The following is a 15,954-nucleotide window of genomic DNA, read 5'->3' on the forward strand; positions in this document are numbered from 1 at the left end:
AAACAGAGTGCGAGCAGGGGAGGGGCAGAGAGAGAGGGGACACACACAATCCGAAGCAGGCTCCAGGCTCTGAGCTGTCAGCACAGAACCTGACGCGGGGCTCAAATTCACGAAAGCGAGCTCATGACCTGAGCCAAAGTCAGACGCTTAACCGACTGAGCCACCCTGGCGCCCCGAGGGAAAAAAAATTTTTTTTAAATAATACGGAGTCTTGGGGCGCCTGGGTGGCGCAGTCGGTTAAGCGTCCGACTTCAGCCAGGTCACGATCTCGCGGTCCGTGAGTTCGAGCCCCGCGTCAGGCTCTGGGCTGATGGCTCAGAGCCTGGAGCCTGTTTCTGATTCTGTGTCTCCCTCTCTCTCTGCTCCTCCCCCGTTCATGCTCTGTCTCTCTCTGTCCCAAAAATAAATAAACGTTGAAAAAAAAAATTTAAAAAAAATAACACGGGAGTCTTTCATATGCAAGTCGCATATCAACTTTCACCAGTTGCCTAACAGAACATAGCTGTTCATAAACCCACATATTCCCCTAACCTCCAATTTTTAAGCCAGACTGCACGTGACAGCGATCATTTATACTGATGGGTGCTATTAGGCATTATCTTTCAACTGTGCCGTGCCAGCGAAATGAACCTAAAAAGCAGGCAGTAAGAATTTCCCAACCAGTCGCTGCTTAGAGCCCTGTAAACAGGCACGTCACCTCAGCGGAGAGAACGAAGTAGGGCAGGGTTGCAGGAAACCTGTGTACCCGCTAGGGGCCAGGCGCTAGCTTAACTGCTTTATATACATTGTTTCTTTTTTTTTTTTTTTTAATTTATTTTTGAGACAGAGAGAGACAGAGCATGAACGGGGGAGGGTCAGAGAGAGAGGGAGACACAGAACCGGAAGCAGGCTCCAGGCTCTGAGTGGTCAGCCCAGAGCCTGACGTGGGGCTCAAACTCACGGACCGCGAGATCGTGACCTGAGCCGAAGTTGGACGCTCAACCGACTGAGCCACCCAGGCGCCCCACATTGTTTCTTTTACACCTGCATTGCAGGGGCATCATCCTCATCCTACAGATGTCCTTAGACTTCCATTTCTTCAGACACAACTCGCCCAGTTTTCAGTCAACAAAGATGTAACTCTGGACTGGACGGGTCCGCGTTTCACCCTTGGCGAGTTTCAACAAATTCTGTGTACGGAAACCCACCTTTTTCTACATCCTCTAAGGCAGCTGTGATACTTATTTTCATTATTTCCTTTTCAGTTTCCGTACTCACCTAACCAGTGCCACACTCGTCCTCGTCCGCCTCACTACTTTCCCTCCTAGAGTCTACAAGTGCACCCAGATGCTGACAAGGGGCAGATGGTTCTTCCACCGCAAGTAGGATCATTTGCTTCTGGATAATGCTATGAAAGCCAAGGGACCAAGTCACTTCTTCCAGTTTGGCATCAAGTAAGCACAGGAGGCTGCACCAGTTTCCAAGGGCTTTATTGGTAAGTTTTAGAAAAGAAAGATTGATTCTCTGGCTTCCAAGTCAGTGGAATGCAGAGCAGTGTCCGGGGACGTATCAGGGGGTGCCGAAGGGGACTGATGCTCTGTCCACCTTTTATTCGTAGATCCAGTCAAAAGCACAAGGCTTGTAGTCAACCAATTCTTCCGGCTTAAACCACAGGCTGATTTCTTTCTCTGCACTTTTTACTGAATCACTGCCATGAATGATGTTCCTGAGAGAGACAACAATTACCGGCTACCACGTTTTAGAGTGCAAAAGTCTGTTCGTGGCTGAAGCAAAGGATGGTCGCTGCAGACCTTTCCAGCCAAACTGCCACCTGAAGCAGGAGACCCAAGGCATTTCCTCTTAAAAGCAACTATAAAATTCTAAGAGTATTGGATCAAAAGCATCCCGTGGCTCAGCTCTGTTATGCTCCCACTTCCAAAACGAGTGTTTGTACCCCAAGACTGCTGTGCCACAAAACATTACTTCTCTCATTTTGAAAAACAGGGAGAACCAGACCAAGAGCCAGACGAGATGTGATACATTCACTATCGGGGGCCATTTCTGTTGCATTTTCTTACAACCCTAATTTGCAAAGCTCAGCCAAGACATTTACACGCCCAACCCCTCTATTCCATTTGGATCTTAAACTCTGTAAGGTTTTTGCCCAGATTTTATACAGCAAGGGAAGCAAAGGGTTAAATGACACGCCTACAGACACAGCACCACACAGAGCAGAGGCTCTTTGGCTGTGTCCCCTGAGACCTACCACATGCAGCTCCCTTCTGTGAGGTTTTGGTTAAAATTTTAAGTAGCCCAGGGGGAAGTAACTTTTTAAGGGAGCTTTCATCCAGTGATCATTACCACCTAATTTTAAAAGTTCAAACCTTCCTAAAATTGGGATATGCCCCAAATGGTTTGTACCCATCCCCCACCCTTTTTAAGTGGCTTTGAGGAAACATCATTGGCGCCCCTCGGGACTCACCTGCCAACTTGAATGCAGAAGTCCCCACGGATGGTGCCTGGCTTAGAATCTGCTGGGTTGGTCTCCCCAAGCATCACTCGCCCCGTCTTTACCACGTTCAGTCCCTCCCAGACCTGGACAGGAGGGAAAAGGAACTGCATCAGATCTGTCCTTTGGGGCCACCGGGAACAAACACTCAGCCCTGCCTGACGGCACACTTCAATCAGACCAGTCAGTGATGTGGCCAACCAGCCGGCCCCAGCAGACAGCAGGGGCCGGTGTAAGGTGCTCGCGCTCCATCCCGGGCACGCTGCGAGGAGACAGAGAAACCACCTACCCAACCCAGGGACTTCCCGGCCTGAGAGGAAGGCTAACAGGACTGAAGACCCTTCTGCAGCCACAAACACGGACAAGAAATTGTGATGGAAGGGTGGAGAAAAGTGATCAGACTGGAACAGGGGCAGTGGGATGGGCATCTGACTGTTAGCGTGGGACACTAGGTTTGCATGAAAATAAAAAGTGCATTGCAGGGAAGAGCAGAAACAAAGCCATCCTCAGAGAACAGGAAGGAGGTCTACTTTCTCCACGACTCTGCGCCTCCTTATTGTACCCTCTGTTCTCTTCCTTCCCAACTGGACACAAATGCCACAGGAGGAAATCGACTGCTCTATTTCTAGCACTGGATTAGAAAACTTCTTCCCCTTGCTTTTGCCCCCCGAGCTCCTAGCAGCTCTGTTGACTGAGTAACTCCAGCAGGCTCCGTTTGTAGAACAAGGCATTTGGAGTAGCTGGGGCCGATGTCTAAAAAGACACACGGGCACTGTGCAAGCCCAGTCCTGTATCAGCCCTTATTTTCCTCCATACCCCCCAAAAGCACTTGCCATGGCCACAACCGGCCCGGAATTCATGTACTTCACCAGCCCGGGGAAGAAAGGGCGGTCCTTCAGGTCAATGTAGTGCTGCTTCAGGAGTTCCTCCGAGGCCTGGCATTGAACAGGAGGTTGCAGTTAGGAAGTAAACTGGAGAGGCTCAAATACGGATCCATCCCATCCCCAGAACCCCCCATTCAAAGGACGGCTTTTCTAAAAGTCCAATTATATGTTAACTCGCATTCATATGTAAGTGTGTATATATGTATGTAATATGTGTGCATATATATATACACATACATATACGCATATACATACATGTGTACAGATATATACACATATATCTATAAAATAATTATCCTCTCCAAACCCTGACACTCTTTTAGTAGAAAGACTGTTCAGATCATGAAGACACCCTCATAATGTCCCCGGCGTTACGGATGGTACAACCCTAAAGAGTAGATAGATGATTTGAAAATCTAGATGTGGAGGGTCTGCTGTTGAAAGAAATACGCCAGAGAGAGGTCCGTTCCCAGTGTCCTTGTAAACATTTCAGATGTTAACCGAGAACGTTCTCTTCTTCCCAGATGGGCCTGGTTGAGATTCCAATACTTATCCCTTAAGGTCCAGATCTGTGCCCCTACCTGTGGCGTGGAAGTGACAGGCACTGCCCTAAGCTGGAGGAAGCCGGCTGCGGGAGGGCTCCCCCCCCCCCCCCCCCCGCCACCACCCAGGGCACTTGCAGCCTCCACCCCCACCCCCACCCCCCCACACACACTTGCAGCCCGAGGGGGCCGGGGCATAGGCCCGGGCGGGGGCGGGCTTCCCCCGCAGGCAGCGAGCCCGGGCAGGCGACACGTCACCTCCGCTTAACCTTGCGGAGGGCGCCGGGGCTCGCGGGCCTCGGGGCTGGGCTCGGGCGGCTGTGTCGCCGCGGAGGCGAGGGCCACGGCTGGGAGCGGAAGCAGGAGCACCCCGGCGGCGCGCCGCGTTACCTGCAGGAACTTCATGGCCACGAGGCGGAAGCCCTTCTGCTCGAAGCGCTTGATGATCTCGCCCACCAGGCCGCGCTGCACGCCGTCCGGCTTGACGGCGATGAACGTGCGCTCCTGGTGGGCCATGGCCTGCGGGCGACAAGGGCGGCTCAGAGCCCGGCGGCCGCGCGGACTAGGGAGGCGGCCCGCGCCTCCCCCCACCCCGCGGGCGCCCCGGCCCCTCCGCCCGCTCCGCGGGGACACGCGCCTCCCGGCCGCCGCCGCCCCGCCGGAGGGGACCCGGCACCGGGCCTGGGAGGAGGGGGGAAAGGAGCGGGGGGGTGAGCACGCCTGCGGGGAGGGGCCGGGGGGCGACAGGGGAGCGCGCCCGCGGCGTCTTACCGGGAAGCTGGCTGCGCTGCGAGGCGGGAGGCGCGACGTGGAGGGGGCGGCGGGGCCGGGAGCCGCTCGGGGGGAGGGCCCTGCGACGGCCACACCCCGGACGCCCCGCCGCCCAACCCGCGAGGCCGCCGCGGCCCGTGGCCCCTGTCCACGCCCCGGGCTCGCTCTCAGTGGGTGGGGGCTCCGGAGCGGGAAGTGGCTTCTCCACCCGGGTGTCCCGCGGCCGGGGCGCAGCTACGCACGTCCAGTCCGCACCCTCCCTTCGGTACCTGTTGCCGTCACACACGCGGGCACGTGCGCGCGCACACGCACACACACTGTGTACCTTCTGCCGACACACACACACACTCTGGTCAGGTTCTCCAGTGCAGCCTGAGACCTACCCCTGACAAGATTCTCGAGTGTCTTACAGCAGACCTGTCATGTTTGCGGAGGGCTCTCCACCCTTGGGGGGCTCCCAGGTCCCTGGGGAGGCGGCGGGCCCCTCCTCTCGGCCCTTCCAGACCCCCATCCAGCAGCGCTTGTACCCCGAGCTGGTGAGAGCCCTGTGTCTGTCTCCCTTCAGGACAGTGAGCTGATCAAGGGGAGCCCTGTGTCCTCACCCTAGTGCTCCCGGCACTGCACTGACAAGCTGTACCTTCTAGATTGAAACTGGGCTTCAACTACCTCCATTTTGACCTCAAACTCGCTAATTGATTAAATTCTTCCTTCTAGTTTCCCTGTTAACTCAAGCAGAAAACCCTGCAGGCAAGCATCCCGTGATGGAAACAAACCACCCCCTCAAGCAACAAGAACTGCCCTGAGCCAGCAAGACCAGGGTGACTGACTGCAAGACAGTGAGCGATTTGACCTTCGCTGCTCATTTGTGGGTACGCACCGCACCGACCTTTGTCCCACGTAAGCTTTATGTGAACTTAGAAGCAGGGCACCTGGGTGGCTGAATCGGTTAAGTGTCCAACTCTTGGTCTCTGCTCAGGTCTTGATCTCAGGGCCGCGAGTTTGAGCCCCACACTGGGCTCCACGCTGCGTGTGGATGCTTTAAAAACAAAAAAGCAATGGGGTGCCTAGGTGGCTCGGTCAGTTAGGCCTCCGCTTCTTGATTTCAGCCCAAGTCGTGATCTCCTGTTCATCAGATCGAGCCCCACTGCCAATTCTGTGCTAACAGCGTGGAGGCCGCTTGGGATTCTCTCTCTGCCCCTCCCGCACTCCCTCTCTCTCAAAACAAATAAACTTTTAAAAAATGTTTAAAAGAACAAAAACAAACAAAAAGCAAAACAACAAAAGACCTGGAAGGAATTTTCAGTCCTTTGGAGACAGTCTTTGAGAGGGTCCACTGTCTTCCGGGTGGTGGCCTCCCTGGAATAAATCCCATTCTTGTTTCACCATGACTCCTCTCTGCCTTTGGGTTGTGTGGAACCTGGTCTGAATGGGTCCCTCCGAGCTGGGTGCCTTTGCACCCTGAGTCCTGGCTGCAAGGCGACAGACAGTCCAGCCCTGTTACACCTTGCTGGCTTCCCAAACTTCTGGTGGCAGAGCATGAACACACAGCCCTCATTCTGGAGAAGAGACGACTAGTGTTCTCTGTGGCTTCGAGGCCAAGCCCTAATTTGGACTTCTTTTTCGGAGTTATCCAATGTCAACTGTGGGAAGGAGGCTGGGAATCTCACCGGACAATTCTCTGGAGAGCCGTTTGCCCCTTTGGCCCCGTCACTAATACCTCCCTTCAGGGGCAGCCTTCTGCTCACTTTTCTGTCCTTCCTGGAAAGACTGCCCTTAACTGGGCGAGGTGTGACCCCTGACCCTGCCTCACGACACACATACTCATTCCCCAAAGTGCTGGCACTTCATCTCACTCCCCCCAAAACAAACAGGCCAGGCTTTGCGTGCAACAGAAATGCCTCTAGTCCTCAGCTGGACGAGAAAACAGTAGCCCCTCGTGGAGGAAATCCTCCCATGAAGTATGCAAAGGTCAACTCTCATTGCGCACTTTAAATAATCTTAGTTTTGTCAGGGATGCCCCAGGGAAACTGGGAGGACACGGAAGCCCCCACCCCAACTCCCCACCTCTCTACTCTCTACCAAAGCCAGGGCACAGGCAAAATACCAAGAAAGAAAAGCCACTCAAGTTTGTGGCAAAAGTCATAGTCCCCAACATCTGTTCTCACTTTCCTCCTCAGAGAATTTCTGAGTATTCTCCAAGCACAAGGTCGCCCAAATAAAAAAGGTTCCACTTTCTCTTGCAGCGAGACACTTGCCCGTGACTAAGTTCTGGCCAATGAGATGGGACGGGGAGCACAGGGGGTAAATCCAGGATTACCCCCTTGAAAGAACGCTCCACTCCCTTTCCCAACTTGCTGTTAGGCACGGGTGGTAACCCACGTTACGTTGGTTAGGAGTCACTGGACCACCTCAAGGCTCACAACCTCACCATCACTGCCTCCACTTAGCTATGTGGACTTTCTGGGCTTTTTACAGCTTTACTGAGGTATAACTGACAAATAAAACTTGTATGTAGTTAAGGTATACGATTTGATGTTTCAATTTACATCTAGCGTGACATCACCACAATGAAGCTAATGAACGTTATCGATCACTTCACATAGTCACCATTTTTCTTTATTTTTGTGTGGTGAGCACACTTAAGATCTACCCTCCTCGCAAATTTCAAGTATACATACAGTATTGTGAACTATAGTCACAGTGCTGTCCATTTTTAAATAAAGGGTAAGTAAGTCCCAGGGCGCCTAGGTGGCTCAGTGGGTTAAGCGTCGACTTTTGGTCCCAGCTCTGGTCATAATCTCATGGTTTCTGAGTTCAAGCCCTGCACTGGGCTCTGTGCTGACAGTGCAGAGCCTGCCTGGGATCCTGTCTCCTCCCCTCTCTTTCTCTAAAAAATAAAAAATAAACTTTAAATAAACATTAAAAAAAAAGATAAGTAAATTTCCAGCTTGCCCATTAAAGCAACCAAATCAGTGCCCTAACAAATCAAAGCTACTTACAAGATTTAACCTTTTTTAAAAAATTTTTTTTAAGTTTCAGGGTGCCTGGGTGGCTCAGCCAGTTGGGCATCCCTTCGGCTCAGGGCATGATCTTGCAGTCTGTGAGTTCAAGCCCCGCGTCAGGCTCTGCATTGACAGCTCAGAGCCTGGAGCCTACTTCAGATTCTGTCTTCCCTCCCCCACTCACACTCTGTCTCTCTCTCTCAAAAATAAAATAAAAACATAAAAAGTTAAAAAAAAATTTTTTTAAGTTTTGAGAGAGCATACACACGAGTGGGGGAGGGGCAGGGAGGAGAGACAGAATCCCAAGCAGGCTCCACACCATCAGCACAGAGCCCCATGCAGGGCTTGAACTCACAAACTGTGAGATCAGGACCTGAGCCGAGACCAACAGTCAGACGCTTAACTGACTGTGCCACCCAGGCGCCCCTCGCCTGCTTCTTTTAAGGTCATCCCAGGGACCCAGGCCCACTGTCCACACAGCCTTTCTGTTTTGGAGTAGTTACAACTTCTCACACTCCCCCATCCATTGAGTCCCCAAGAGCTTCTCAAGAGCAGAAAGGCTTTTATTTCCAATGAATCCTCTGCAGATCCTAGCAGATCCTTCCTGGATGGCTGCTGACTGGCTCAGTGTCAAAAGTGGATGGGATACAGGGTGAAGAGAGGGACAGGGAAAGAGAGAGATCTCTCAGGCCAATAAAAATATTTTATATAGTATTCACACTATTAGCTCAGTTATCCAGAGTACATGAAAAGGAAAAAAGAATCCAAAGCAGTAAGGCGATACAAAGTAACCAACTCCATGGATCCTATACTGGGATGAGATATTTTAATCTGATGGTGGTACATAATACTGTTCAGGGAGCACTCCCAGCTCCAGGAGTTCCCCTCCGCATTACAAGGAAGTTCTCAAAAATAACCGGATTTGCTAGAGGCTGGCCCCCTGCTCACGGGAGGGAGAGGGGCTGGAACGGGCAAAGCATTGAGGTCTGCTCTCTCGTCACTCGTAGATCCAGTTCTGAGCACAGCTCTTGTAATCCACCAGCTCTTCAGGCTGAAACCACAAGCCAATCTCCTTCTCCGCACTTTCCACGGAATCACTGCCATGGATGATGTTCCTGGAAGGGGGAAGAGATGGCCACGTTACCGAGACCCAAAGGATTTAACTGCCCAGGAGCTCCCCCTGACACCCACTGCCAGACAGCTCGCAGCCACTGCAGCAGAAAGAGCCAAAGCTCCGTGTACATTAGTTCGTGTTAAAAGAAAAAGCCCACAGCTGCAGTTAAGGTCAGGATGAAGGATGCCCTCCCCATATCCGGCCCTCCTAGTAACACTGATGCCAGCAGTGAACGGGTTCCGGCCAACAAGGTATGCTGTCCCAGGCCCTACCCTCTCGAGAGAGGCACAACCACAGTGATGTCGATGGCCGGTGGCAGGGAGCTCGCCAGGCCAGACACCAAATTCAGAGGGAGAAACACAATGAACTTATTTTAAATTCATCTGCATATGGCATCATGTCCATCCCAGACTCAGGAACCCAAATGTTTTTTTATTATTATTATTTTAAAGTAGGCTTCATACCCGGTGCAAAACCCAACATGGGGCTTGAACTCACGGCTGTGAGATCAAGACCTGAGCTGAGATCAAGAGTCGGACACTTAACCGACTGAGCCACCCAGGTGCCCACCCCCACCTTTTTAAAAAAATTTTTTAAAGTAATCTCTGCACCCAACATGGGGCTCCAACTTACAACCCCAAGATCAAGAGTCACATGTTCTACCAACTGAGCCAGCCGGGTACCCGAGGAACCCAAATTCTTGTGTCACCTAACTCAGATTTTGGAAGAAGGCAAAAGCACCAACTCTCACCTGCCAACTTGGATGCAAAAGTCTCCACGGATGGTCCCGGGCTTGGAGTCCGCAGGGTTGGTCTCTCCCAGCATCACCCGGCCTGTCTTCACCACATTCAGCCCCTCCCAGACCTCCAAGGATAAAAGAACATATGGTCAAGGAAGAAAACCAATCTCAGCAGAAAATCTGAAAACTATTCATTCAAAACAAGAAAACAAAAAAGCCCCCTTAACACTAAAGAAATGTTTATGGAGCATCTGCTTATTCCAACAACGGGAATACCAGTCTCCCTGCCTCCACTCCTGCCTTTCTACAATCCCTTCTGAAGAGAGCAGTCTCTAAAAATGCCCAGTGTAAAACCTCCCAGGCATTCGTCCCAGAGCCCATGAAGTACATGGCCGACACAGCCCTACCTGATCTGGCCCCTGCCCGTATCTTTGAACTCATGTCATCTGACCTTCTCTTCTACCCACCAGGCTTCAGCCACTCCAACCTTCCTTCTGTCCTTCAAGAGCCTAGGCCCTCTGCACATGCTGTTTTCCTGCTGAGAATGCTCTTCAGTGTGATTTTGTGTACGTCTGGCTCCTTCTCACTCAGATCTCAGCTTGAAAAGCGTGTTCCTTGACCACCCAATCTAAAGTGGTCACTTGTCACATCATCCTCTTTCATTCTGTGCAAATCACTGATCACTAGCTAGTAGATATACATATATATATATAAATATAAATAAATATATATACATATGCATATGTATATATATATATATATATAAATAAATATATATACATATGCATATGTGTATATATATATATATATATATATATATATATATATGTTTCTTCATTATGTGCCTGTCTTCCCCTTCAAGATGTATAGGCAAGAAAAGCTATGAAAATAAGTTCCTGTGTTGTCTCATTCATGACTATATCCCCAGCGTCTGGAAGAGAGTGTGGCACAATGAGGACCACCCATATATACTGCAATAGACAAGAGACAATCTGCCTCCCTCCAGAAGTGCAGAATCAGGCAGACTCTCCCGATCGCTCCCAGCTTTGAGTCGCGATGAGTCTTCAGTTCAGCAAACAAATGTATTTTATGTTTGATGGGTCAGAGAGCCGACTCACATCCTAACTGTCCAATCCTCCCAGCCCCCACTCCCTCTGTATTAAGTGAGGACTTGGTGTCAGAGGCGACAATCACAGCACACACTCTTGGCTCCCAACTGAGTCATTCGCATCAATACCCCCACACATGCGCACTCACCATGGCAACCACAGGCCCTGATTGCATGTACTTCACCAGGCCGGCAAAGAATGGACGGTCCTTCAGGTCAATGTAGTGTTCCTTGAGAAGGTCTTCGGAAGCCTATTTCACAGAACAGAGGATGAGAACTGACCCTCAAACTATCTAAGGATCAGCCATCTGGTTATTTCCCACTCACTGCTGTTTGAAATGTGAGCTCGTAGCACACTGATTCTGTTACAAACCAATCCATTCCCAACACAACCAGAGGAGAGCTGTGCCAGAGACTAAAAGTGCGTCAGCTTTGTACCAATGTTCCCCCTACTGGCCTTGCCTGATCAGAACAGAACCACAGAACATTAGAACTGAATCCAGCCATCCCAACTCAGACAGGAAAACTAACAATACAATGAATTTCCATTCATTGAGAGTAAGCCTCAACTAAAACGTGAAAAGGAAGTCAGGGTTGGGGGGGGTCTTGGCAATGGATGAGAAGCAAATTGAACCCGGCCACTTCTCAGGGATACTTCAGATTTATTCAGAAGATGAAGGCCGGGTATGGCAACTATGCGATTTCCACACAAACCACTCAAAAGAGTGTGACATCTGGGGCCCCTGGGTGGCTCAGATGGTTAAGCGTCTGACTGTTGGTATCAGCTCAGGTCATGATCTTGCGGTTTCATGGGTTGGAGCCCCATGTCTGGCTCTGCGTTGGCAGCATGGAGCCTGCTTGGGATTCTCTCTCTCTGTCTCTCTCTGTCTCTCTCTCTGCCCCTCCCCTGCTAGCGCTGTCTCTCTCTCAAAATAAATAAATAAAACTTTAAAGAAAGAGGGGGGGGAAGGTGACATCTATCAATAAATAATTTTGATGAAGAAGGAACTAGAAACTGTCACACTGCCAAGGCCGGTATGTGGGACCAAATCAAATTAGCTGGAGAGGAAACCACCTGCCTAGCAATCCCGACTCACCCAGCTGTATTCTCTCTTTGCCACTGCACACACACTTGTTCAGGGTCTAACAAGGACCCTTAGTTTTCCCAGTTCTGTAGGACTGCATTGTGGAGGGCACACTGCAGGGATACCCACAAGCGTGGACATCTGCTGCCAAAAAGCACATTCAGAACATCCTGCTGCTCAGCCTCTGGTTGATACTTACTTGCCAAAGTAAAATCACACAGCCGCGTGATCACGCCATGTTAGCAATTCACCCTCTTCCACCAACCCCCAATCCAAATGGAAGACTGGTAGGGGTAGCCTCCGGACACACTGACTTGACCTTCCCTTACCAGAACACTCTTTTAATTCTAGTCATTGCTTCTGATTATCTTTAATCTGCAGACCAGATTACAGCGTGTTTTTTTTTTTTTTTTTTCTGGAAGAGGGGACATCAGGTCTTTCCTCCTCCAAGTCACCTATAAACAACCCTAGACTCAAGGCAGTCATCCCTCGCCCCATTCTTCACCAAGCCCACACCCTGGATGGGAACTTGGTATAACAGGAAAAATGCACACACTTAAGAGTCAGAGAGACCCGGGTTAAAATCTTCCCTGACTGCATGCCTTCAGATTCATTACTTAACCTCTCCAAGCCCCAGGTTCCAACGACCACAGGCATAGAGATAAGTATACCTCTGGGTCATCGTGAGGGCTACAGAAAACACATGCGTCCAGCACATGTGATCAACAATACTGTTCATTTCGCTTTACCTTCAAAACCTAATTGACTATGCAAACTCTCTGGAAAGCAGTACTGACCCGATACCCGGCACTAACAATTCCATCACGTACCCCACTCTGCATTAACACCCATCTACCCCCCCCCACCCCGCCCCGTACACTAAAGCAGTTTCCCCAAAACACCACGCGGGAACTAAATTGTAAACCAAATTCCATTTAAAATGCACCAGCAGAGTCCAAAGATGACTCTAGTGCTGGGAAAAAAGACTGTCCCCTAATTTATCTGCTCTGAGAATTTGAATTCTCATTTCCCAGGTCTGTCTGAAAAAGGGTTCTTGACCAATTAATTCTTTTCATTTTTCCGGAATACTGCTTGGCAGGTGTGTTGAAAATGTGTCTGTTCTCTACTGTTTTCGGGGGGGGCTTCCCCAAGACCAAAACCACAGCTTTCCCCCCAACATCCCCTGATGGCACTTAATATATGCCACATACTAAGTGGGCGGTAAGTAAGGACAGAAAGATTTCCTTGCTGACAAACAACCTGCCTCAGAGAGGGAGGTGGGGGAGGGGAGAAGCTCTCTGAAATAATCTGCTCAAGAAGTTCAAGACCAGGAGCTCAAACATGCCCAGGGCTTTGAGTCAGAAATCACAGTGCTGCGGTAATATATGGAACTCTGCATTGCTAAAGGGAAAGGGAGGCTATTTCCAAAGTCCCAGTAATTGGTTTGTTGCAAGACAGCCACAACGCCAGCCGAGTTGTTTCCAGGTCTCAGGACATCTGTGTTCACCCTTCGTGGGGAAGACTACAAAGGAGGGGAAGGGAGAAACCGAGAGGCTAACGTACAACGTTGCCCTGTACTCCGAGAGAACAGAAATATGAAGAATGAAGTCCACTTACCTGAATTAATTTCATAGCAACGAGGCGGAATCCCTTTTGCTCAAAACGCTTGATGATCTCTCCCACGAGGCCGCGCTGGACCCCATCAGGCTTGATGGCAATGAAGGTGCGTTCGCTGTTGGCCATGGTCCTGAGTATAGACAGCTGCAGGGATGAAACAGCACTGAATATCCTGCCTACATCATTATCCTTCTCAAGCGGATTACCCCATAAAGCTGGTTTATATCTGTCAAGCCAACTCCAAAAGTCTCTTTGGTAAAAAAAAATGCGTTCACCACAAGTGCCGCACTGAAAATACTCTAGAAGAGCACACGTGTAAAAAATGTTCCTAAAGGGGGCACCTGAGTCAGTCAGGCTCAGGTCATGATCTCAGTTTCATAAGTTCGAGTCCCACATCAGGTTGTCTGCTCACCGCGCGGAGCCTGCTTGGGATTCTCCCTCTCTCTCTGCTCCTCGTCCCGTCGTTTGCACTCTGTCTCTCTCAAAATAAATAAATTAAAAAGAAAAGAGGGGGGCCTGGGTCGTTCAGTCGGTTGAGCGCCAACTTTGGCGCAGCTCATGATCTCACAGTTCATAAGTTCAAGCCCCTTGTCTGGCTCTGTGCTGAATGCTCAGAGATTGGAGCCTCCTTCAGATTCCGTCTCCCTCTCTCTCTGCCCCTCCCCACTCATTCTCTCTCTCTTTCTCTCTCTCTCTCTCTCAAGAATAAAATAAACGTAAAAAAAAAGGACATTTTGTTAAAAAAAAAAAAAGTACCTAAAGGAAAAAAGAACTTTCCCTAAAAGAAAAAACAAACCCAAAAACCCAATTCCTCCTCAGTGCCCTTAATTCTGAATTAATATCCCAGGATGGGGGAGTGTGCAAAAGCAGGGACCATAATTTCTATGGCATTTGACTTAATAAGCTTCTATTAAGCATCTATTTTGTACCCAACACTGTGGCAGAACTAAGGTAGGGGATGTTAAAAAAAAAAAAAAAAGAAGAAGACATTTTGTGAATAATCCAGAGAAGGGAAACTAGAGGGATAAAGTGGTGTCAGGCAAAAAGCAGAATGAAACGGTCTGACCTACTACCACAGTCATGGTATTAGAACTGAAAGGGGTTTTAGAGATTATTTCATTGGAATCCCCTTCATTTTACGAACGAGAAAACAAATCTAGGGCACCAGAATGAAGGCCAAATTCCCAATTTCCCGATGCAATTTATGCTCCATCATAAGACATCATGAAGATTCTGACAAACCAATAAAAGGTGGATCCTGAGAGAACTAGGACCATGTGAGATGGGACATCGTGCAGGAAAGAGGCCTAGAGAATGTCTATCCCAGACCTCGCCTTTTACAGAGAAGACTGGGCTCATGACCTGCTCTGTCTACACAAGATAAGAATGGAGGAGGCCCCTGACCTTGAAAGACAATCCCTAATGTGGATCGCCACACCACCTCCTGGCTCTCTCTTCCTGTACTTTAACCTCTTATTACAGCACCTTAACATATTTGAATTTTCTGTTTGTGGGTCTGTCTCCCCACTGGTCTGCGGCCTGTATACACGTATGGTTTACTGCTGTGTCTGTCCCTGGCACCTAGCCTCCTGGCCCAGCACTCAATAAGAGCAAAGAAAATATCTTAAATGGTAATCACCCTGCACCTCCGAGAAAAAGAGACAAAGCCCAAGGGCTGGCGGAGAACTCCCAATGGAAGCTCGAGACAGGCAGAGATTCCACAGGAGAAAATGGGGGTAAGGAGCCAAAATACTCCTTATACCCATACGGTGAATTCCTATAAATGTCCACCATACCAACCCAGACACACACCCGTCATTCATTCATTCATTCATTCATTCATTCATTCAGCAAGAACTTACTGAGCCCCAACTCCGTGCCCAGCACTGCACGCGACACAGACAAATAAGGCACAATCCCAGTCGTCGCGGCCCGATGTTCGGAAAGGTAGCCTCGGACAAAGGCGAGTCCACGTGGCGTGGGACCTGCGCTGACAGGTCTGCACCTGTCCACCGGCGCTGCCCCGCCCTTCCCTCCCAACCGATCCCTCTGGCCACCTCTCAGAGCCGGACTCATCAGACCCCTTGGCCTCCCCCGACCCCGACCCCACTGCTCTCCCCCTCCTCTCAGGACCCCGAACCCATCTCACCCCTCCAGGTGCTCAAGCTGCAACTCCGGCTGGGGAAGCCGGCACCGGAAACACGCCCCGGCCCCACGTGGTTCCTGGCGCCGGCAGGCGCGGAACGCTTCTTTCCGGCTCGGCTGCCGGGGAGTCCGTTTTGGCAGAACACCACTCGCCCACGCTTCCTCTGGAGGGTCGGGTGTCATTCTAAGGAGCAACGTTCCGACGTTTAACTTCCGGCACTGCTTTTTCTTGCTTTTCCGGCATGCTGCTTTTTTTTTTTTTTTTTAAGATTCTGTGACTCACTTCCTTCGTTCTGGAGTCACTTGGCTTCCCGAGAGGTGGCGCTCCCACTTTGCATGAAGTCTGAACGGGCACCTGACCTAGAAGTAGACCTGTCTTTCTCACTTTACATTTACTCACTTTCTCTAGCCTATCAAGCACTGCATTATTAATTGAGTACCTACTATGTGCCAGGCACT

General features: G+C 50.3%; 2 protein-coding genes across 3 annotated transcripts; both read right to left on the reverse strand.

The window, feature by feature from the left end:
* Positions 1–1,452: 1,452 nt before the first annotated feature.
* Positions 1,453–4,840, reverse strand: LOC113592408 (nucleoside diphosphate kinase B). Its single transcript, XM_027034139.2, has 5 exons — positions 4,686–4,840; positions 4,305–4,433; positions 3,322–3,423; positions 2,462–2,574; positions 1,453–1,705 (listed from the first exon to the last, which is right to left on the reverse strand). Exons 2-5 carry the CDS (start codon positions 4,428–4,430, stop codon positions 1,588–1,590), a joined length of 459 nt encoding a protein of 152 aa, XP_026889940.2. The 5' UTR covers positions 4,431–4,433; positions 4,686–4,840; the 3' UTR covers positions 1,453–1,587.
* A 3,532-nt stretch (positions 4,841–8,372) lies between these two features.
* Positions 8,373–15,634, reverse strand: LOC106986753 (nucleoside diphosphate kinase A). 2 transcript variants are annotated; one of them, XM_015084958.3, is made up of 5 exons: positions 15,500–15,634; positions 13,351–13,494; positions 10,798–10,899; positions 9,553–9,665; positions 8,373–8,802 (listed from the first exon to the last, which is right to left on the reverse strand). In XM_015084958.3, exons 2-5 carry the CDS (start codon positions 13,474–13,476, stop codon positions 8,685–8,687), a joined length of 459 nt encoding a protein of 152 aa, XP_014940444.1. In that variant the 5' UTR covers positions 13,477–13,494; positions 15,500–15,634; the 3' UTR covers positions 8,373–8,684. The 2 variants fall into 2 exon arrangements, with proteins under 2 accessions (XP_014940444.1, XP_026889941.1); XM_027034140.2 differs by lacking the exon at positions 15,500–15,634 and adding an exon at positions 15,213–15,329.
* Between the last annotated feature and the right edge of the window lie 320 nt (positions 15,635–15,954).

The sequence above is a fragment of the Acinonyx jubatus genome, chromosome E1 (assembly GCF_027475565.1).
Source record: "Acinonyx jubatus isolate Ajub_Pintada_27869175 chromosome E1, VMU_Ajub_asm_v1.0, whole genome shotgun sequence".
Classification (NCBI taxonomy): Eukaryota; Metazoa; Chordata; class Mammalia; order Carnivora; family Felidae; genus Acinonyx; species Acinonyx jubatus.

Bases quoted from the DNA above. Each gene is read 5' to 3' on its own strand.
- LOC106986753 (XM_015084958.3), bottom strand. From the start codon at position 13,476: ATGGCCAACAGCGAACGCACCTTCATTGCCATCAAGCCTGATGGGGTC. The intron at 10,900-13,350 runs GTAAGTGGACTT...TCTGTGAAATAG, and splicing joins TTGCTATGAAATTAATTCAG to GCTTCCGAAGACCTTCTCAA. The intron at 9,666-10,797 runs GTGAGTGCGCAT...TTATCCTTGGAG, and splicing joins CAGGGCCTGTGGTTGCCATG to GTCTGGGAGGGGCTGAATGT.
- LOC113592408 (XM_027034139.2), bottom strand. From the start codon at position 4,430: ATGGCCCACCAGGAGCGCACGTTCATCGCCGTCAAGCCGGACGGCGTG. The intron at 2,575-3,321 runs GCAAGTGCTTTT...CCTCCTGTCCAG, and splicing joins CCGGGCCGGTTGTGGCCATG to GTCTGGGAGGGACTGAACGT. The intron at 1,706-2,461 runs GTGAGTCCCGAG...TGTCTCTCTCAG, and splicing joins TTCTGCATTCAAGTTGGCAG to GAACATCATTCATGGCAGTG.